This window comes from Calonectris borealis, chromosome 8 (assembly GCF_964195595.1).
Source record: "Calonectris borealis chromosome 8, bCalBor7.hap1.2, whole genome shotgun sequence".
Lineage (NCBI taxonomy): Eukaryota > Metazoa > Chordata > Aves > Procellariiformes > Procellariidae > Calonectris > Calonectris borealis.
In genome coordinates, this window is record NC_134319.1 from 28,928,648 (window position 1) to 28,951,930 (window position 23,283).

The 23,283-nt window shown below is 54.7% G+C and overlaps 1 protein-coding gene across 4 annotated transcripts in view; it reads right to left on the reverse strand.

Annotated features, from left to right (window-relative positions):
- Positions 1-21,910, reverse strand: part of NOS1AP (nitric oxide synthase 1 adaptor protein) — a 46,570-nt gene extending 24,660 nt beyond the window's left edge. For 2 of the 4 annotated variants that reach the window (XM_075156611.1, XM_075156613.1), the window contains exons 1-2: positions 21,736-21,910; positions 11,533-11,604 (exon numbers count right to left, since the gene is read on the reverse strand). In XM_075156611.1, the coding sequence (XP_075012712.1) occupies positions 11,533-11,604; positions 21,736-21,840 (177 nt within the window). In that variant the 5' untranslated portion in view covers positions 21,841-21,910. The remainder of the gene's footprint in view (positions 1-11,532; positions 11,605-21,735) is intronic. The other 2 variants (XM_075156612.1, XM_075156614.1) reach the window with 2 other exon arrangements.
- Positions 21,911-23,283: the final 1,373 nt, after the last annotated feature.

Genomic DNA, 23,283 nt, shown 5'->3' on the forward strand with positions numbered 1-23,283 from the left:
CCTAGAAATGGCCTCTATTCACCCAGCCTACAGTGGGCTTGAACCCATGTGCTAGAATGAGCTTGGCTTAAAGAAAAGTATTGCCATTTGCAGCAGTTTAGTCATGGTAACCCCTAATTAAAGTCCTGCCTCTCCCTGGCAGGGGCAAGACCTGACGCCGTGGGGGACCCCGGGAGTGCCGGGTGCTGAGCAGTGCCGGCAATGCCCAGCCGGGCACCGTCCTCCACCTCAGCAGGAAAACAAAATTTCTCTGTTCAAGATTAGCTTTCTTCCCCAAATGCTTTCTTTCGAAGACAGACCCTGCCTCAAGGCAGCCGAGATCATCCCTACCCGCACGGAGGGGACCGGAGGCAGGGCTGACACCGCATAAGAGCGCAGAGTCACCCCAAATCCACCCCGAGGGCAGGTGACAAAGAGAGGGGCACCGTAAGAACATACCCACGCAGCGCTTCAGAAAGGTGTCAGCTCGGCAAAGCGAGCCGAATCAGAACACGGCGAGATTTACGCCCCAAGTTGTGAAATACAGGATTTATTTTGGTATTTTTTTACTGCTCACCAAAGAGCTGCTCTCCCACAGTTGCATAAAAAGCTTGAGTAAGACCGGTGGAGAAGGCAGATGAGAATAGCCAGGCAGAAGAGCAGTGACAAACTGGAAGAAGGCAAGCTGGTAATACAGTAACTAAATCAGCAATTATGAAATTTAGACAATTAATAAAGAATGAATGAGCAGCAGCATTAAACACCTAGCACGTCAGAAACAAGCCAGCCCTGTGGGGCTTATTAGACGCTGGTGGTGCTCACCAATGTTTCTGGGTTGTAACAGGCGAAAAGAGGTAATTATTCATATCGCACTCGTTTCATGGTTCCTATTTCAGCAATAACTAATGCAGGTACTAAAAATCATTCACTAAATTCTACATGTTAAACTCAAGAAGTCAAAATAATGTCCTTTAGAGAGATTTAGAAAGAATTATAGCAAAAATTCCAAGCTAATAAAAGTTCCAAGATTTTAGGCAGAGTTAGAAAACAGCCAATATAGGACTTAATATCCAGCAAAAGGATTGCAGTACAACCCGGCACAGCACTAGTTCCATGCAAGTTGAAATCCTAAACTATCTCAATGAAATTAAAAGTGTATTTCACAAAGCTGTTAGGCTGGCTAAGAAACTTAGGGAATACATTGCCGTTTTCCCCTTTGCATGTATTTTGACAAAAATATTATCTACAGTGACCGCACAGCCCAGATGAAGGGGCTGAAACCCACTTCACCGGTGGAGCCCCAAATGAAGCAATGACAGACAGACAGATGACAGAATGCCACTGTGCTTCCAGGAGACCCTACAGCAAGGACAGCACAGCAATGCTCATTTTTATGCAGGTCTGGAAGAAAAAGAGTATTTGCTATCGAGGTCAAGTGTACAGGAATTTGGCATCTACTCATTTCAGGTTGATTTTATATGGCATTGGCCAAGCAGCCTCCCAAAGGAAAAAGGAACAGAAGCTGCATCCACACGATGCAGAAATGCATCCTAAAAAACAACTCTGGAGACATCGAAAGGTGTCATCCCAGCGGAAAGGGCACTGTGAAGACAGCGTGGTCCTGGGCAACGTGCAGCAAAATAGAAAGGTGACATTATCTCAAACCATGGCACTGTTGAAATCACTACTAATATAATCCATCCCAACATAAGATGTTCTGCTTTATCGTACACTTCGAAGAAGCAACAGAAGAGTTTAGAAAAAAGCAACAAGAACATGAAGCAGGTTTCCCAGACTCCTAAGTCCCAGAGGTTAAAACAAACTCTTTCTATTTAGCTTATCCAAAGAGTAGGCTAGGAGGGGACTTGCCCGCAGCTCAGACCTGGGACTCACGGAGAGCTCCCTCACGTCGACGGCTCTTTGACTTCAGGCAGATGTAGAAGACTGACTAGCTGGGAGTTGAAGTTGGATCCATTCAAACCACAAAAAGACACGTCTTTTTTCACAGAAAGCTCAACGGGACCTGCACCCCGAATCATGCTTATCACCAGCTTTGGGCCAATTACTCCGGATTTCTCCTTTTTAGATATCGAGGGTTTCTTAGCCTGTATGTAGAGGTCAGCAGAGACGTGCTCTTTGTGTTTCCAGTACTGGAGAGATACACACACATCCCCGAAGTTCCTGGGGCTCAGGGAGTGTTTGAAGGACTCCAGACCAATCCCATCCGTCACGTTAAGAGGGAGTAAGAAAATGTCATTGGAGCAAAATGCCACAACAGAACTGGAGGCCTTGGAGGGAAAAAGAAAGAGATGGCTCTCTACAATGCACAGCACTATTGCAATCCAAGAACAAGACTGTAAAACATCACAGGTGGGGCTCTTTTCAGTTAAAGTTAAGCTGAAATTTAACCATCTTTGCTGAGGTTTCCTGCGGTGAATACCCGCTTCAGGCTGACTTCTGCAGTTTCCGCTGAAACGGATCAGCGGTTTCCATAGGCAAGCAAGTGGCAAGAACTGGTTTGGTTGGGGTTTTTTCCCCCACCATGTTAAACTCACGCTGGTGAAAACCAAGCGACAGATTAAGAATCGCTAGGATCCTCGTTCTCCACCAGGGAAGCCTGGCCTGAGAAGGAAACATTTTCTTCTCTGAAAATTCATCCAAACTTGGCTACATGCTTCATCGAGAGTCTTTGCCCTGAGTAGACTTCGCTCCAGCCTGGGAAAGTCCAATCCCTCCAAAAATCCCAGTTGAAGCGCATCACTTCACCCACCGACTATCGTCCACAGGGACACTGGAGCCGCCAGGGACCGCGTCGGTGGCCGCAGCCGAGAAGCAGAGCCCTTGCGCGGCCATTGCAGCCTCCCCGCGGGGCGAGGAGGTGCGGGCAGGAGGAGGCAGGGGACCTCCTGGGCTTTCATTGTGCTTTGCCCGCTACGGCCCTTCTCTGCTGGGACTGGGAGAGTGCTCGGCTCCTTTATCTTGTTCTTGGCTGTGCTTGTCGTTCTGCTCTCCTACAATAGACACATCCTTCCCTCCAGCTCCCTAATTAGACGAGATCCATTCCACAGACCAGCTCACACAATAGTTTTTGCAGCCTCTCCTCTTAAACAGATGTGATCCTTTCCTCTGCTCCCGCGCGCCGCAGGAACACGCTGTAACGCACCCACCCTTACAGCCCTCACAGCCACAAAACCCCGCGCCAAAATCCTCCTCACCTTGCCGCGGGCTGCGAGGCAGGCTCCGACGCCGCTCTTCCCCCTCGGCCATTTGTGTACAGCATCGCCTGGAATAAACCTTCATGCTGCACCAAGCCAAAACCACCAAGAATTAATTTTAGCAGTGAAGAAACTGGGGCACGTGGCATTTTTTTGCAAGGCTGCAGCTCTGCACTTCACCTCTCTTCTGAATTGAACGAATTAAATCGAGGGGTCCTTGGCCTTCGAGGACCAGCAGAGAAGCACGAGAGCAGAAAGGATCATACACAATAGTAGCATTTAAAGTGTTTACTTCAGCTTGGTTTGATTTGAATTCAGTCCGGTTCCCTGCGCAGGGATGCCTCCCTCGGAAAGAGTCTGACAAGTCACTTAGTCTCCCTGTGTCTCAGTTTCTCATCCATAAAACAGATATTAAATATTACTTGACCCCTGACTCCCTGCTTGTGAAGTTTTTTTTTTTTCCTTTGCTCTCCTTTTCCTAAGCTATTTCTCCCCTTAATCACGGAGCAAGAGCCAGGGGCACAGGATACGGCTGCCCATGTCTCTTCTGCTTGGGTCCATCCTACATCAACTTCAGTGCTCAGCACAAGGGAGCGTTTGGACCCCACTCCATCCCAAGAGTAAAACGCTGCCATGATGGCAGCAAACGCATGAAAGCCCCGATTTATTAAAAAACACAGGAAAATTCTGTGTTGCAGTAAACCAGAAGAAAAATCCTCCAAATAAAAGCAATGCCATGGGTGTGAGGAGACACAAACTCAAGGTGACTGGAAAAGGGGCCCGGGTCCAGCTCTCCACCGTGCTGACCAGGAAAGTGCTGGGAGATGAGTTGTGGACCCTGCAATCAGCCACACCTCAGTGTACTCCTCTCAAACCCATCTTCTCCTCTCAACAACCTCTCAGGTGTGTCAGGAGCTTATTCTTATGCACAGTTAGCAATTTACTCTAAAATGCAAAGATAAGTGGAGATAGTTATCTCCGCTAGCAAGTTTCTAGAAGCAGAAGAGACTGTCACCTCTTGGTGACAGTGGTGGGGCTGGAGAGCACCGAGCTGGGTGTGTTATGGGTGGTGACACTGAACACCGTCCTTTCCCTCAATAACAGTACTTTCTGCAGAGGTTTATACAAGTTAGAGGGTCAGGCAATCAAAGGCAGCTCTGTCACCTTGCAGAAGGAGCAGAGAGCTATCAAAGGATGACAGTTTCTGTAAGAACTCTTCAAACCCTCACAAACAGCAATTACCAGTGCTCTCATGACCCCGAATCTCCCAGAACAAGCTGCAGACCTCCCCCCTGACAGCCAGGCTACATCCAATCGTGCCCGTGAGCCAGAGCGCGCAACAAATCGTTCCCTTCTAGGCAGGAGGAAAAGCCAGAGCAGGCACACGGAGAGCAGGAGAGCCACCTCGGCACCGCCGGCAGCTTCCGCGGCATTTGCGGCCCTGCAGATGTTATGTGCATCAGTGCTCCAGCTGCGCCGCATTCCTGCGGAAAGCAAGGTTTGCAGCACCGGATTCCCCTGCTTCCAGTGCAGCTGAGCTCTGGCACCGGACTGGGCCTGCTGCCCTACCAAAAATGTGTGTGCAACATGGAGAGCCTCAAAGGAAGGAGCCACGGAAAGCCAGGGCACGTCTCCAGCACGCGCCGACACCCCTGCACGTGCTCTGCTGAGCCCGACGGATAATGCAACCCGTTAGTGGCTTAAAGCCTGCTTGAAGAAACATTGCCGAGGAAGAACAAGCGTGATGCAGGAGGAAGAGGAGGGAGCACAAGGGCACAAAAGGGGACAGACATTTGTGAAATGACTTGACAGGCTCTCCATGAATTTAGAGAGGGGGTGGGAGCCAGCAGGGGACTCCCGGGCTGGGAAGGAGCGATGCTCCCCCACGTTCAGGGAGCCTGGCAGACGTTATTCCCCGTCCTCTCCCTTGAGCTCCCAGCAGATATTTGCCGATGGCTCAGACGATGGCATCGGCAAGCCGGTAACGTGAGTCACTGCGAGCACCGGCGGGGAAAGCCCCCAGCCAGGGAGCGAGATAAGTCACGGGGAGACGCCGTCGGCTCTCAAAGAAGGAAGAAAGCCCAGCCAAGGAAAGGCGAACCCAAGCAAACACGGAGCAAGGATGTGTGACGGGGACATAGGGGACACAAGGCACCGCTGCCTCCCAGCTTTTTGCCAGCAGCTCCAGTCCTGCCCCGGGCTCGGTGCCTACCTGGCTCCCAGCCCTCTCAAAGGCATTTGCCTGGCTACAGGCCAGCATCACCCAGCAGAGGCATTGCTGCTTGCGCTGGCGTGCCCAGCGCCAGAGCCCTCAGCACCACCATCCTGTGGGACACTTGCCCAGAGCAGAAGGGCTGAGCATCCCAGAGAGACAGGAGGTATGGGGAGGACCACGCACCAGCACGTGCCTCCTGGCTCACCAGCTTTCCCAAGGCATACTCCCCCGTCTGGGTTATGGTTTCCTTCATCCTTGCTGGCTCCACAGCCAAGCTCTCTGTCCAGCTGCTCTCTCCCAGGCTGGACCCCCTGCCACCAAGCTCTCCTCTCCACCGCGGTTTGGAGCCTGGCCACAAGGGACACGCTGCCGCCCCACGCCTGGCAGAGAACGCTCAGCTAGGGCACTGCTGAAAGCCAAAAGGCAATGAGCTTATATCATGACTTATTTATGAGGCCAGCTACTGGGGAAAAAGGATCGTGCCCGTCCCTCGTCTCGCCGGGACCCGTCGGGTCACACGTCCGGCTGAGCCCCGTGGTTACTGCCACCGCGTGACCCAGCAGCCCGGCAGACAGAGGCACCGGCAGTACTTGCGCACGCTGCCCGGGAACGCCTTCCCAAAGTCCCTCTGCCGAGCAGTGCCCGAAGCCCCGTCCTACCCGGCTTCCCCCGGGGCTCAGACCTCGCTTTCCAGAGTCAACAGCCACGCTTCACACCCTCTTACCAGGTCAGGTGCCTGCCCTCTGCCACAGCGAGTCATTTACCTCCTTAAACTTGTAATTTTACTACGTGAGCACTACAACAGAGTGTACGTACAACTCACACTACTCAACGCTGCCAGTAACCTTCAAAGCTTTGCTGGAAAGCGCTCGCCACATCTCGGCCATGGTATTAAAAGAGACAGCAAAGCCGGGGCCACCACGCTTCGGGCAACTCTCCTGGAAACCATCCCTCCCCTATGGGCAGTCTTGGTCAAAAGGCTGTGCCGGTGAATCTAGGTACTAATTTAACCAGTTTATTGATTAAATACTAGCCACAGAATGAGATCCTGACCTGTTTCATGCAATTGAGTAGGCGGCATGTTGGTAGCATACTGGACTAGCCATTATTTTATTATGAAGTTAAGTGGCACTGCTGGTGCCAGGAGAAATACAATGAACTCGCCCGGAAGCCTTCACCCTTTTTACTGCGACTGTCAGAGCACTGAAAGAGCAATTGAAATTATTACAGATATCCCTTCGGTTCCTCCCAGATCTAATACAATGTAATCTTGTTCATCTCAGATAATCACGTCAAGTCATTAGCTCGCCGATAATTCACCTTGCGCCGCGTGCCGTGACTTGGCAAAGAGCAGGCTCCGCTCTTCAGGCGGCCAAAGCCTGAGCATCTCCTGGCCAGCCCACTGCCCGCCGCGCAGGTCCCCCGCAGGCAGCCGGCGGTGGGCTGCCCCCAGGCAGGGCTCATGCACCCAGGGCCAGTTTGCTTTCAAATCCTGCTCTGTTTTACGGCAGGGACAGCCATGCTGCTCCTTGCATGATGAAAGGGGAGGGAAAAAAAAAAAAGAAAAAAAAAAAAGAAGGCATCATTGTAAATGACCTAACGCTTTTAAAAACTCGCCATGGCAGGAACAGAAATATTTTAATTAAATGAGCTCAAAATTACACCAGGCGCTCTACACAAATAACTGGCCAAATGCATCAATTTTCACACCAGTCCGACTGTGCGTGTGGCTTGCAGAGGATGCAAAAATCTTGCTTTAAACAGACTTGTTGAAATTCAGCAATTTTGCCAATTTGCTAAAATAGAGCTCAGCTATGCAAAGCAGAAGTCCACAAAATCAGATGTACCTGACAGAGTAGGAGGTGCAGAGGAGCTAGATTTTGAAGTGCTTGAAATGCCTCCTTGTTTTGAGCCTGCAAAACTCAGCTGGACACTTCCCAGAAACAGGCTTGCAGAAGGCTTTCACAGAAGCGGCTTTTAAGAAGTGCCTATATACGATTTCATCCTTTCTGGCATCAAAGAAAACCTGGATTAAAGCTGCACTCAGCAATCCAAGTAGCAAAAATAGAATGATTCCAAATTCTCTAGAACGACCGTGCCAAGCCCCAGCCAGGTAGCACTGGCTGCACTGGAGACATGCCAGGAGCACAGAGAGGAAAGCATTTGCATATATTATGACAACATAAAAAATATCCGGTTAACGTTGTCATTTAGGGCCCCATGTGCTCAACCATTCTGGAAAAAAAAAAAAAAAAAAAGAAAAGAAAGGATATCTTGCAGCTAGCTCAGGCACTTTAAACTGAAATTTTCAACAACTCATAGTCCTTAAGGTGGGGATGATGCATCAGCTGGGCTCTTGCTCTCCAGTACCGTAACACCCTCTTCAGTAACTGATGGACGTACGACCCGTCCCAGACCACTCTCCTGAGCTCCCACCTGAATTTCTCAAGCTTTGCCTGTGACCGGCACGGAGCAGAAGAGCACTGTGGCCTCTGGGCTGCTGCTTCCCGGGAAAGCCTGGGCAAGGAAGGTCCCCTGGGCTCGCACCAACAGGACAGGCTGGCTGCAGCTTTAACAACCATTTAATCACTGTTGAGCTTGAGACTTTTTGATGTTCAGGTGCCCACGGGTAACTCTCTGCACTTATGGATCGGTTTCCCACACCTTGCACCCAGAGGAGCCAAGGAGGCCAACCTACCCCAGCAGTTTAGGGCATGAAACATGGACCTGTTTCAGGATGAGGAGGAGAAGGGGTTCAGTTGTACGAGCACAAGCCCAACCGCTTGCCAGGAAAACAAGCCCTGGCCTACTGTATTTATTAGTACTGACGGGGCGCTCGGTGCTCTGCAGGAAAGCCAGAAGACGCAGGAGGAAAGCTGCAGCAAACGCTCACAAAATCGCTGTCCAAGTGCATCCTTGGCATGGCTAATGTCCCCTTCCACCAGGTCCTTTCAGGGCCAGGGATGTGCACCAAGACGCAGAGCAAGACGGGGCCGTGTCCCCAGCAAGCCCAGCCGATGCAGGCAGGAAAAGCAGGAAGGCAGAGGCAGCCGGCTGAGCACCTCCCCTTCTCTCCTCGCCCCCGAGCTGCGAGAATCCCAGGAATTCTCCAACATCCTCCTGCTTCTGGACAGAAACCCCCCCTTTGGTCAGCACCGTGAGGATGGCCACGCCACCGCCAGCCCTTCAGCAGGGGGGAGGACGGGGATGGCATCCCTGCCCTGCAACACCGATTCCCTCTATAAAGTCCCTCTCAACCCACATCCACAAAAGGGACCAGATTTGGGTTTCATACATATATCTTGCTCTGGTGGAGCCATTCTGCCCACGGCCGCTGCTCTGCTTTCCTCTTGGGAGAGTGGCAGCAGGGTGGCAGAGCCCGGCTGGAGCAGGAATCCCAGCAATGCCGGCTATGCGGTGTCCTCCTCTTCGCCCCCAAAGGGTCAGATCTCCCACTAAGCAGGAAGCCGGGATCAGCCAGGCCCGCGGCGCTCGTCCCGACAGCTGGGGAGGAGAGGGGAGGCAGCGCTGCGGGAGCTGCTGCTGCTCGTGGCCCCGTCCCTCCCTGCTCCCAGCCCAGCGCAGGCAGCTGTGGGGGCTTCCAGGGCGCTCTCCCCCTCGGAACGCCCGCTGTCGGGCAGGGTGCTTCCTCACTTCTTTGCAGGATGATTTTCTTTATCATTTAGTAAATAGAGGCAAAGCCCAGCGAGCAGCTAGGGCGAAGGCAGCGCTGAGACAGGGGAGTTGCAGCAGCAGGGGGGACGGCGAGGGTCCCCCTCCTTCACCAACTGAGAACAAAGCGGGACACAGCACTTTCCCCCTAAACCAGGGACTGCAATGAAAACCATACAAACTTCAGGGTCAGCAGCTGCTTCACACACCACACGCAGAACCGCTGCAGCTTGCCCTTGAAGATCTCCCATTGCTTGCTTTCTGTGCCTAAATAAGCTTTTTCTTCTTCTGGTTTCCCCATGCCAATATTTTGGGATTACTTTATTCCTTGAAGAACACAACTACCCTTCTGCTTTAAGAAGGACAGGCATTCCTTGACCTCCAGCCAAACTGAAACCAGCCTCCGGCGCCAGCCCAGCCAGCAAATGCCCTTGCAACGCCGCGGTAACGTCGTGCTGCTGGCTGCAAGGCCAGTGCAAAACACGGGAAACCAGGGAAGGGCTATGCATGTAAACTCCTGTCAAACAAACCACCCTGGCATCCTCTTCACAAACAGCACCCCGCAACAAATAAACAGACATTAAAAGTCTCTCTGGCAGATCCGATCTGCAAACTTACGGCCTTTCAATGACTTGCATCTCTCCCGTCTTACACTAGATCAAGAAAGCCTGAGCATGTTTCAAGCACATCATTCATCAGGAGAAATCATTATTTTACCCTAATTTGTGTCCTTTCCCCACCATTCAGAGCTTTAGCTATGAATTTTCTAGACTATGCTTAAGTTTATTTATTTTGGTCAAAAAGGATGTTTTGGTGTTTTTTTTTTTCCCCAGGGTTTATTAAAGTCCTTAAAGTTGTGCCAATCCTCCCATACTGATGTGGAGCTACGTGATTTTGGGGCTGGAGCTGCATTCTTTCAAAAGTCTTATCTTGAAAGGCAGCAGAGGAAACAGCTGTTTATAAGAGCTCTTGACAGCTTAACAGTTGTTCTGTCCCAAACCTCATTTGGCACCAAGGTGACCAAACCTAATGCCATAAAGGAATTCTCAACTTGTGCACCGGCCACAACGTCAACCATCGCTGGGAGGACAGGGCAGCAGGTAGGAAAGCTGCTGAGAAAAGCCCACACACTATTTACATGCTGAAAGTTTGAAACAGAAGAGCCTTGCAATCTTGGGACATGATGATACTCCTCTCCTCCTCTGGCGATGAGAAAAGAGAAAACAAGATTATAGCAAGAGTCCGCAGGAGGGGCTGAGAGAGGAGCAGGCGACAGCCGAGCCCTGGTAGAGCTGCTCAGCCACACGAGCAGGTCCAGCGCTCGTGGGATCCCACGAGGCCACCAGAAAGACAGCTCATCCATTACTCAACGTCCCTGCAACCATCCTCAGCTCCTTCCAATTAAAAGTGTTATTCCCGGGGAGAGCCATCTCTGGAAGACAGGGCAGACCCCTCGCTGTGACCCACGGGGCAGACCAAATTACCTCTGCCTGTGGCCACACCACCACGTACGTCGGACCAAGGTCCAACCACCGCCCAAAGGGCTCTCTTGCGCGTCGGAGAGCAGTCAAGCTCCTGCTGTTCTAAACCTGGGCCAGCGAGCTCGCCGGGTGTGTGGTTTTTGCTCACGTCCCAGCCCATCCTTGAACACCTTCCAGTTGTGCAGGCGCGAGGCCGGGGCGCAGAGGAAAAGCTCCTCTCCTGGCTACCGGCCAAGCATTATACGGCAACAGCTCCCCGTATCCTGACTGCAAGTATTTTGGGAAGCCAGATGACTTCATTACCAGCTGACATCCCCTGACCTACTCGCTGTTAAACAAGCTCGCTGCTAGCCGGCCCCAGAGCTCGTTACTCAGCACTTTAGTTTGCACATTGCCATTTACCGGGCACTAACCTGCTGGCATATGCAGGCAGCGCCTGAATTTTCATGCGGCTGAAGCGCTTACACAAGCGGTCAAACACAAACGCACCTCTTCCACAAGGGGTTTGCTGTTTCCTTTGAATTGGGACTGACCTACGAGGAATCCTCTGCATCGTGGACATCCTACAGTTCCCATCCGGTGCTGGCAGCCCCACGTCCCGCACCCACCTTCCACCCCATCCCCGCAGCACACGCTCCTGCACGGGACGCAGCACCGGGAGCACGGAGACGGCCCTGCTACCACGCGGGCTGCAGCTAGCCCCAGCCACGGCAGGCGGGATGCCCGGGTACCACGGGGCACAGCCAGTGCTGGGGATGCTCCAAACGTGACGGTGTGGCACATGAAGCTTGCAGGCACCGCTCCCGGGTTACATGGAGATCTCAATGGAGAGAGGGACGGTGAAAAATATGGAGTTATGAATAACCTGGAGGACAGGACTTATGCGAGAGAAGGCTGTAAGTGGAGATGGAGGAGCGGTGCCCCTGCTACCCCGATGCAGAAGGGGAAGGAGCATCCTCACCACACTCACCCTGATCCGCCGCATGGCCGTCACGATCTCCACCCGGCTGTTTGGCCGCGGCACATCCAGGCTGCCGATGTACTAGAGGGAAAGAAAGAGCCGATTAGTTGAGTGTCCACAGCAATGGAAACCTCACAGTCCCACCACGGCCTCGATGGCATCCCGGGAGGGAACCCAGGGTCACTTCTGGGGAACAGGCAGCACTTGCCCACTGCACCTGCAGCCTCGCACGCCTCCCACCACGAAGCTGTTCCCTCACCACAATGTTTCAAGGATTCAGCCACCCTTATTCTAACAATAAAATAACTTCAGTAATCAGGCCAGCAGAACTCATTCATCTATGCCGTGATCAAAGTACCGAGGAATAATCCAATATCCCCTCGGCTGCACCGAGTCATCTATTATAGACCTGGATATTGGAATATCCCTAAAATAGCTGGGGCAACCTGTCCTGTGACAGGCCCTTCACTATTTAATTACAGCCTTGCCAAACCCTTGGCTGTTTTTGCAGCGACGCTGAGCCTCCAGGCCAAGCCTCCAGAATAAAGGAGCCGCTTTGCTATTCAAAGGGGACCAAAGGCAGCTCCGCTGCGACCCAGCACGGAGAGATGCCGAACAAAAACCTTTTTAAAAATAAAATGGAAGACGGCAGATTCAGAAGAAGGATCAGAAAAAAGACAAGCGATGAAGAGTCAATGCGGAGCGCTAAAAACATGTAGTTAAAAGAAAAGCGTTTTGAGTCTATTTACTAGCCCTCTGTGCTCCCACGCTTCATCTCGACACGAGTGCTGACGTAACCCTCGGCAGCGCAGCGCGGGCACTAATCCCGGCAGGGCTACGTGTTCCTGTGAATGTGGCCATAACCTTCGCTGACACCGTGAAAACCCAGGTCACTGGTTTCAAGCACCAGCGCTGAGACAGGTGCTTAAACGGCTGAACATGTGCTAGGGGTCACCGCGCAGGCGGAGGCCGCGGAGAGGGCTTCTCTCGCACCCAGCGTCGCTGCGGGACTCCCGGCTCCTCTCCGCTGGGACGCTGCTGCCACCTCTATCGAGGGCACAGAGCGGGGGCTGCACGACCGCCCCTGGGTTTTGTGCCTGCGTGCCCTCCTGGAGACCCCTCCTTGCTCAGCCTCCGCGCCCGCACCCCAAACTCAACAAGCCCGCCCGCCCGGCAAGGCCAGCCCCAGCCGCACGGCTCCTGCCCCGGGTGCAGATGGAGGCAGGCGTCCAGCGCCCGGCACCGGGCAGTCGGTGCTGGGAGTAGATGCGGAGAGAGAGGATATAAAAATAAACAGCAAACAGCTGGTGTGTTCGTCACGTGCCGAGCAGGCTGCCACGGTGCAGGGCAGCTTTATGTAACCGGGAATTAAAGCCCACGATGCACGCCGCCGGCAAAGGCGGCATTAACTGCCCAGACCCCAACCGCTGAATGCCCGACTGCGAAAGCACAAGTCTTGAGAAGTTTTTAGTCGCATCCCCTAAATGGAGCCTTCTCACCCCTTCGAAGGTTCAGGTCACATTAAGAGAGGAGTCTTTGACATCAGCCGATTCCCTTTTCTTATATAAAGTCTGGAAACCATCAGTAAAAACCAGGAGACGAGGAGGAGGGCTGAGGCAGAGCCCTGGGCACGCAGTCACCGTGCAGCACGTCAGGGAGAAACCCTTCCCCGTCTTCCCGGCCAGGCGACCGTCTTGGCTCCGCAGCACCTCTCCCTCCCAGCCCCCCCACGCGCTCTCCTGCCGGGGACCACCCGGCACTGCTTCCCGCTCACCTGCAAGGGAGACTTCTTAGCCTGAATTAGGAGAAGGACAGACTTTTGCTAGCAAAAGGGACAGCCAGAGAATGCCTATCTTCTTCTAGCTATTTCCAACAGCACGAGGTTGCTGCCGCTGGAGGGGTAATTGCTTTCCTTGCACAGGCGAGCGCAGAGTACAGCCACGTGCAAGGACAGGGCAAGCGGTGGCAGCTATCAGCCGGGCAGGAGATGGCCCTGTCCACTGCTGGCTCCCACAGCCACATGAATTCGAGCAATGCCAACCTCCTGGCTGAGGACCACAACCTCGGCCAGCAGCAGCACTCATAATGCACATGCCCATAATTGCACGTGCAAGCCCGGCAGGGCTGGGCCACCCCATAAGTGATGGAGCAGAAACCAGACACCACTTTGGACCTCCTTGGATGGCCCTCCTGAAAAACAGCACCAGGAGTAGGAAGTGTCTTGATGCCATCCTATATACACCCCTTCATTCAGCTATTCCCCTCCAGCCCGTGCTTGCAAGCCCCTGAACCAAGGGGCTCAGGTCACAAACCATGCAGGATTCACCTCTGCTTCCAAACCTGGGCTCCAGGGCATCTTGCTGCATCCCGCACCCGGGAGCATGGCTCCAGCAGAGCCTGCGGCACCTCCAGCCCCAGCGTGGGCTCACTTCACACAGTTACTGTGCCCACAGCTCCGAAAACGCCCACCTCTCCCTCCACTCTGGAGGCAGGTATTTTTTGCACATTTCACAAAACTCAACAGATGCACAAAGTCTCCCCCGATTATTTCTGCCTTCAGGGCAGAAATCACAGGCAGGAACTGCACTGCAGAGGAGCAACCTTCACAATGTTCCCAAAAATGTGGACTTGGAGGTCGGGCTTTCAGCTGAACTACTATTTCCCAGGCGAGGAGTGGGAATGGCCTGAGAAACCACCCATATTTATTAGTGATTTGCAAGCGATAAGCGCACTGAGGGCTGCTCCTGCTCCGCTCCGCTCTCCTCCAGCCCTCCTACTCACAGCACCGACTTTCATTTCGGGAAGAGGTGTGGGGAAAAAGCAGGTGAGGCAGAGACGAGGATCAGCAAAGCAGCAGGAGCCTCCGGGATGGAAGACTCCCCCCTCATCCCACCCAATGCTGAGACCCCTCCTGGGGCAGGAGCCCCAGGGACCCCCGAGCACGGGGGCTCCCAGACCCCAGGCATGGGCTTTAGCCTTCCTTTAAAATCTGTGTGCCCCAAGCAAGGTGCCAGGCGTGGTGGTGGCCCTGGTCCCTGCAGGGGCCAATATCCCAGCTCCCAGGGCTCGGGCCAGCATCCGTGCCAGCAGGTCAGCCCCGCGGGAAAGGCAGGCAGTGGGGCTGGGCTGAGCCTGGGGAGGAGAAAGGAAGGCGCCCGAGACAAAAGGAAGGAAAATAAAGCTGTGTGAAAGAGAGCTGACAAAGAAAATAAACCCATGAAAGAACCCACCCTCCCCAAGCCCCCGGGAACCAAGGAGGAGGAAACCATATGCACATATGCAGGACGCAGCTTTCCCAAATAATCGCCTCCAGATTCGTGGCCCCACCACCCTGCCAGCGGCTGGGGGGCAGAGGTGGAGCCCCCCACCTGCACCCAAGAGCCAGGTGGGATTAGGGGGTCACCGATCCCCGTGCTCTGAAGGTGGGGGGCACGGCTGGCTCAGCGGGGAGGACAGTCCCAGGCAGCCCCCTCCTCCCCAACCCAATTAGGAGGAGAAAGGCCGCCCGCTCGGAGCACCAGTGAATGGGCAGCCGAGGGGGTCCCTCCTGCAAGCAGGCGCTCTGGCAGCCCCACAAAGGCAGCCCTCGCATTGCAAACAGCCAGAGCCTCTTGGGGCTGCGTCACCCGGCAGCACGGGCAGGCAGGCACAAAGCACCTATTTCGCAGGGTGCTTTCAGTCCCCCGCTCGCCCCGCTGCTCCTCATCCCCACGTGTGGGACCCTAGAAAGGACAGCCCTTCTCCCTGCCATTGCACAGGCTTGGTGGCCGTCACCCATCGGGCTTCTCAGCACCCGAAAGGAGCTTGCTTGCTGTCCCCCTCCCATGCAAACAGGCTCCCCTGTCTGTCCCAGGCACGGCTGGAAAGGGCCTCCAGACACAAGCCCACACCAGGCACCCTCTGCCCATGGCTTACAAAAGACCTGTCCAGTTCAGGGAAATACCAGTCCTCCCCAGGCCAGAAGAAAAAAAACCAAGAAAACAAAGGCGAGCATTTTGCCAAAGCAATGTTTGCACAAGTCACTTAGCTTCTCATTTTTCCTTGAGATTGTTTAATATTGCTCGTTTTCTGCTCTGTCAGAAATGAATTTTCTTGAGAAAGTGCTTTTTCTGTGACAGCAGGTGGCAGATATTTTCAGAAAACCAAAGGCCGATCACATCCCTGACAGGGGGACACCTTCCAAGGGTGTTGATGAGATCCCTCGCGGGTGGCGGGCAGTGGTGGACAGCGAAAGCCTTCCCGGAGAGGAGCTGTCGCCTTCCCGAGGGAGGCACGCTGCCTCTCCGCCAGCCCGATACGGCGTGCAAAGGTCAGGGCTGAATCATACCCAACTTACAGGGGAGCCTAGATCGGCTGGCTGCTGGGTTTCCAGCTTCGAAAGCCACCCTGAGTCAGAGAGCTTGCCACAGATGAAGAGCCACTGCTTCTGCAGAGGAGCTGCAGGCAGTGCAGGCAGCGCAGGCAGCAGCCCCGGGCTGGGGCATCGCACCACAGCCGCCCTCGGGGCCAGGAGAGCCTCGTCCGAGCAGGGGACCCTGCACCCGGGCTGCGGAGGGGCTATCGGAGGTACTGGCAGCCGGGTGGGAGGCATCAGGTATGGGGCACGAGGGTCCCAAGATTTCTGAAGAGTTCAGGGCGGCGTGAGGCCACACCAGGTACTGGGACACTGGCCCCGTGACACACGCTGTACCACGAAGCGAGGGCCAAAGTGCTCGGGCACCAGTCCCCAGCCAGGCGCCCTGAGATTTGAATCTCTTTATTCCCCCAGTGCCCGAGGAAACACCCAGCTCTCTGCAGCCTGGCTGATAAGGGCTTCTCCCGGGGCTGCCCTGGTCAGGGAAAACAAGGAGAAATCCAATTCCTGGGACTTTTGCTGTCCCCACGGGGAGCCACGGGGCTGGGCTGGTGCGGCCCCGGCTCTGCCCTGCACCCCAGCAACAGCCGGCCTCGCTGGAAGGAAAGGGGGGAAGTTTACTCAGACTGCGGTGGTGTGGGCTCAGAGGCCAAAAGGGACGGAAAAGTCGGGATGCCAGCTGACTTCAATGGAAAAAAGCCTTGGCTTTCCAGCCTGAGCCTGGCAGGCGGGTGCAGCAGGCTCTCTGCAGAGCTGGAGGGCTCCAGCCCTGCCCAGTCCTCCCTTAACGGGGCTCTGCACCCTGAGGACACTGGGGTGCATCCAGCCCCGGGGAGCCAGGTAGTTTAACTCAGCGTGTCGGACCCGTCCAGAGCTACGCAGCCAGCCAGCGGGCATTAACAGAGGGACACCTCATGCCAGGCAGCGCTGGTCAAGCTGATGCCCTAAGGATATTAGTGCTTGCCTGCCTGCTGATCCCAGAAATGCTTGCACTGCCTACGAGCTGCGCAGGTGCTTGAGCAACACAGAGCTCTGGGGGGCCCAAGACAAGACCCCAGCACCCACCAGAGCCACGTGCACCGCACCCACCCTCCCCTCTCACCGGCTAAAATGGGGCTTGCACAATAAGGGGAGACACCTTTGCAGCAGGAGGCGGCCCTGCAGGGGGGACACCAGGACACAGAGCCAGGGGGTGCAGCAAGAGAGCTGAAGTTTTTCCATGCCAATAAAGCAGGGTTGTCCACTCGCCCCCGTTTCCGTCCCCCACGCAGCCACGCTGCCCACAGCTGCCCCCACGCAGGGGCTGAGCTTCCTGCACTTTCACCCAGCTACAGCCTCAACAGGCGTTCGTGTACGAGATGCGCAAGACCAGAGCACTTCAGCGGCCAGAAAGCAGGGCTGGGAGCATCCCACCCCCATCGCTTCTTCCTTGGGACCTTCTGGCATCTGCCGAGCCCACGCGCTGCCTGGCCGGTACCCACAGTCTGGGCACACGCAGCTTTGCCAAATCCCAGCAGAGTTGGTTTTTTTGGTTTGTTATTTTTTTTGCTAAGAGCTTCACTAAGCAGACTGTGAACTGACTTAACAAGTATGGCAGAAATATGCCACTGTTTCAGATGAGAACTTTTGTAGCACTTGGGAAGGTTATTTATAGCCTCGAGCAAGCAATCCCGGGCTAAATCACACTGCAGCTTTGCTCCGGGCTGAGCAGCCCTGACAAAGCACACCATACTCCAGAGCTGCCAGTACAAACAGCCCCCAAATAAAGCTGCCAAGTCTCTCCCAGGCAACTAAAGAGGTGCAGAGCTTCACAACCTGTCTCCGTCTTCCCACCCCTGCGGGAAAGGGAACCTTGCTGGGAAGGGAGCCTGAAGCAGAGGAAGGGAACTGAAGACCCTGATCGGAGCTGCCTGCAACTCAACTAACTTCAAATGCTTTTATGTATGGCCCCTACATACATAAAAATATATACAAGAGTGGAAACACACATGCATTTGCCGCGTAGTGTTCACCTGAGGCTATAATCCCTTTCCTGATAAAGTGATTATCTTTGCAGCAAGCGGCAGGCACTGCCAGCCTCGGGAAGGTGGCGGCAGGTGAGCTGGAGGGGTTCATAGGAAGGGACATACTGGATCAGACTAAAGTCTCCTCCACGTCCCACCTCCAAACATAGACAGCAGCAGATGCTCGGTTCAACTTCAGTTTCCCACGCACAAAAGCAGAGAAAAGTACTGACAAACATGAGAGAAGATGCCTGGTTGCCAAGATCCCTTAAGGGGAAAAAAAGAACCCACCACCCAAATCCAAAAACCCCACCTGCTGCCCAGAAGAACAGCAATCCTCCCCAACCTCCAGTCCGGCATTTATCTGCAAACAGGTCTGATATCGGGAAAGCTGGGTCTCAGCACATGTCTTGTCCCAGCCCATGGCAGTCCCGGACCAAGCACTGAGGGCCAAGGTTTGCTTGGACAGCCCCTTCTCCCCTCGCCTGCAGACGGGGGAGCAGCAGAGAGGGTCCTCGCACCCACCTCCCCCCTCCACTGGGAACCACATACATTAGGGCACTGTGAATGGATTAACGAGCCTCAGGACTGAAGGATTAACATCTGTTTTCAAATAATGGCTATTTGGTTGGTGGGACCTTGCCCGGGACCACAAGATCTCCAGGGCAGGAGAGCCCAGCCCAGCGAGCTCCTGAGAGCAGCTCTAATGGCCAGTAACGGCTTCCCCGGGCAAACCCAGCAGCACCCATCACCCCTGCACTGGAACGGTCCGGGGGGTCTGGCAGTCTGATGATAGGCTCCACCACCCCGTTTAACTCCCTCTACATGCTGATCTCTCTGGAGGCGTTGGAGTAGCCTGAGTCATGATTTCTGAATGCGCAGAATTGCTGGTGTTGCACAAGCTGGCCCTTGGGTTTTGTCCTGCAGCACCAAGGCTTTGGGAAGATAAGGAGTAAGCTCGCATCCCCCTCCTCCTCGCCCCGAACAGAGGAGAAGTGCTGGGCGGAGAGGTGGAGGAGGACAGGAGGAGTCTTTACTCTCTACATACCCATTTATTTAACCAGGAAACCATTGCACGAGTGGGAATTTATGCCTGCTCCCCTGTGCCACACTGCAGCTCCCAGCTCTTTCATCCAAATGCTTCAGCTAACTCAAGAGGCCAGGCTTTTGATTTTCTTCAACAATTCAGATCACAAGACACACAAGAAAGCAAACGCCCTGCCTTCCCTCGGAGCCAGCTCCCCTGATTCCCAGCAGCCTGGCCGAGGCGCCTCAGGGACACAGAGGGGTTTGATGCCAAGAGGGTTGGCCAATGAAAACAGATCCAAAAGTGTGAAATGTGTTACTGTTCCTAAGAAGATGGAGTGGCATTTTCCAACTATTGGATTTATCTCCAGAAAATGGATTAACATAATCCTTAGAGGACACTTCGCTCAGACTCGGTGTCCCCATGCCAGAGCATATGGCTGCAAGTAGCTTCAGTGGGGACGAGCAACATAAGTCTCCTGACGGCATTGCATGTGACAGCACCGCTTGCTTCAGAGCGAGTCCATCACTCTGTGCTTGAAAAGGGCCCAAATCCTGACTGCCGCGGCCACCCACCCTGGGACACTGGGACTCCCTCGGAGGGAAGCAAGGGGAATATCAGCATGGATGCCAGCAGCTACTGATGAACCAAAGCACACATTACATCCACTACACGTGCCATTTAAAGACAGCAGCAGACAGCATAGGTCTGAGTGTAAAACTAAAATTAAAAATTAAAACAATAAATCAGCGCATACTGACTCAGGCCCGTGTTACCCCCCTGCGGTGAGCCCCAAGCAAGCTCGTCAGGAATCCCGGGCTGCTGGAGCACAGACCGCTGATCCAGCTGCTGAGGGCTGTAACACCGGGATCCCCGCCACCCGCGCTATCAGCGATCCCAGGAGGCTTTTAGGAGACAGGCACGCGAGTCCCGGCGCCCCAGCCGAGCATTTGTCTTCTTTAATCTTCCCTCAAAGTTCTGCTCTAAATCAGAGTTCCTCATTTTTGTGACTCGCGCTGGGTGCCTTGCCGAAACAAGAGCCACACGGGTTTAAGCACTTGGGATTCTTGGGGATAAAAGGAACTAAAGAAGTGTAAGCATTTAATTAATCTCCAGCAATCTAATAAAAGGATGGAGTAATTGCCTAAGCCATCTGCATTCTGCATCTGGCATCAGGAGCTCCTGGAGAAACCCACAAATTCGGAAGCTGGGTTTCGTATGGATTGTATTTGGCATTAACGCGTGCCACAGGATACAAAATAAGAGAAAGAGGAGCTAACAAAGACTAATATGCACCACCCCATTAACGCAGCCAGGCCAGCAGCATGGAAAAGAGATGAGCCATGAGCAGACTGAGGGGCAACTGAAGCCCTGTCCCACTCCTCACCCCCCAAGCCGGGCCACCCAAACCCAGCATGGAAGAGGCACAGCACTTAGCCCGGGCACACGGGCTTTAGAAGGGGAAATGCTTTGCAGCTTCCCTCCAGGTGAGGGGTGAGCAGGTGCTGGCAGTAAAACAGCAATTGGCTCCAATAATCCAGGAGCGAAGGGCTGCAAAGCTGAATTTGTACAGTCTTTCCCAGGAAAGAGTTGCAAAGCAGGTTTAAGTTTGCTCCATAAACAACTCCTCTGCTGTTTTGCTCTCTGCAGCACGGTGCCCGCCATCAGGCAGGCAATGGCCTCTGCAGAGGAACCCTCCCAGCCACGAGGAGAGGGGGAAATAACACAACTTCGGCACCCTCCAAGGAGCTGCAGCCTTGGCCCCGGGGCACTGCACAGGATTAGATGCCAAAGCTGCGATTCTTCCCCTGCCAGCACCCCAGCTCCAAGGACAACGGTGTGCGACAGATGCCTCCCTCCCTGCCGCTCAAAATCTGGTTTACACCAGTTTTTTTTCCAAGTCAACCTCACTTGGAGTGTCTCGTCAGTGTGACAACCGTATCCTCCAGGAATGGCAAAGGAGGCACAATTTTATGTTTCCCCTTTTCAAATTTCATGGCCAGCTATTTCCTGGTGTACTGCCAGCCAGTGCTACCTGCTCAGGGCTGGGCAACGCGGATGGGTAGCTCGGCTTTTTCCCAGCCTGCTGAAAGAGCGCAAGCACTCAGACTGTGGGAAGCCACAGCCTAAGTGGAGTAAGAGACTGAGAGGTCCCAACAGAAAAAAAAAAAAATAGCACTTCGTGCCAAATCCACAGGCAAGAATGGTTTATATATGTGAGGAGAAATAGAAATAGCAAGCTTTTATTTTGGGCAGGCGGCCCTGACCTCTTGCACTGTACCACAAATGGCACTGCGTTCCCCCATCCGCTCACACAATGAGTTTATCCCATTAGAGGAGCCCCAGGGTACAAGGCATCCTGCAGGACACCAACCGTCCCCCAACACACCAGCACTCCAGCACTACCCACGGCGCTGGAAACGCAGAGCAAAGCCCAAGTCCTCTGCTCTCTCCCGGGAAGATGCACACAGTCCCTGGCTCTCCTGGGCCAACGTTCCCAAGCACCACCACGCAGAGCCAAGGAGGGATACAGGGCCAAGGAGGGAAAGCAGCTGGGTGACCCCGCTCCTGCTTGACCCATCCGCCCAGCTTTGACATCCTTACGGGATGGGCGGGAAGCCTCACCCAACTCTTCCCAGCTGAGTTTGGGGGAGAGAAGTCAATGCCAACGGGAAGGGCTCCCGGGGAAAGTGGAGAAAACCCAAGGCTATGCGAGAAGAGAGCTGGAAAACAGGGAACCCCGGGGGGCTCGGGGTGCAAGCACTGGGCAGGGACCCCCGCGGATCCCCCGCCGGTCCCCGCGGACCCCCTCCGCGCCCGCTGCCCACCTTGGCCTCGAAGCAGATGCCGTGCTGGAAGGCGTCCTCGTTGTGCAGGGGGATGCGGAGGTCGTGCCGGTCATCCACCAGGTTGTACTTGGACTTGGCGGGCATGGCGGCCCCGCGGCGGCCGGGCTGCCCCTGCAGCGCGCCCGGCGCCGCCGCCGCGGAACCTCCGCCCCTCGCCGCCGGCCGGCCCCGGGGCGGGGACGCGCCGCCGCGGAGCGCGGAGGAAGGGCGGGGCGGGGAGGAGGGGGGGCGCGGAGGGCTGGTCTCCACCCCCCCCCTCTTCCAGCGGGGAGGGAGGTGTTAAAAAATGAGGACCCGAAAGGGGCGCTGGGGGAGGCAGCGCTGACATCTAGTGCGCGGTGCCGGGTCTGCACCCCAGCCCCGCCGAAGTTTAAAAGAAAGGAGGGGGCGGAATAAAAGCCTCGCAAGTGGGTACGGTGGTGGGGGCCCAGCTCAGCCCGGGGGCGCGCTGAGCAGGGGGGGAACGCCGTGCCGCTTCCCCGGGGCACACACGGCAAGCCCTCGGCTGGGAGCGGGGCCCCGAGAAACGCATCCCTCCTGGGTGGGAGAGGCTGGGCTGCTACAAACGCTCAGGCCAATGAACTCCGTATCCAAGTCTTTATATCAACACCGGACACGACAGAAATCAAGTGAGCTGAAGGTGGAAAATCTCCATCTTGTGTTTAATGAAAGGCCAGTCCTTGTGACCAGACCCTGCCATGCCCTACCTTATAAAAGCCCTGAAAGCTGTGAATGTGCTCCCCCACCCACTGAAAGCACCCTGGAGTTGCTTTCCAGATGCACAGGAACCCACTCATGTAGCTCTGACTGCAAGTCCAGGCTGTTTCACCCCTTATCCCCAAACGTGTGGCACACCCTCAGGTAGGGCTCCATCCCTCTGTGTTTTAACACCCACAGATGCCGCATGACAGCTGTGAAGCTCATCTCACTGCAGCACGGCTGAAGAGCTCACACTGGCCTTCACACATGCCAGAGGCACCACTTGAGACAAGCCTTTCCCAGGGCAGAAATATCCCCCCCACTCCATAGGAGACCCACCAGAGCCTTGCTCTGCTTGGATGGTCCCACATGCCAGAGCGCGTTCCTCTCGCGTGCCTCAGCTTTCTAAATGACTGCAATGCAAACAGCGGTGCTGGCTGTTGACCCTTTCCTGGGCATAACAGATTCAAGGCCATTGATTTTTCAGACTGAATCAATGTGGTGAAAGTTCCTTTAAGTTTATAATGTAGTTCAAAGCCACCCACAGCTGCAGTGTTTCAGCCACATCTGAAAAATCACTGTTTCCCCTCAAAGTGGAGTGGGTTTTCTGCCATCCCCAGAGGCTCGGATAATGGGCCGGGCACAGACAATTAAATGACAAGCTGAGAAATCCCTGTGCTCAGTCATGCCCACGAGAGGGGTCTGGGAATGGCTGCTGCGCTGCCAGCTTCCCCACGCCAGGCTCAGGGTGGGATCACACAGAGCTGTCAGCACTTGGACAAGTGAATCAAGGGATGATTTCCCACTAAAGGCAAGATACCAGCAAGC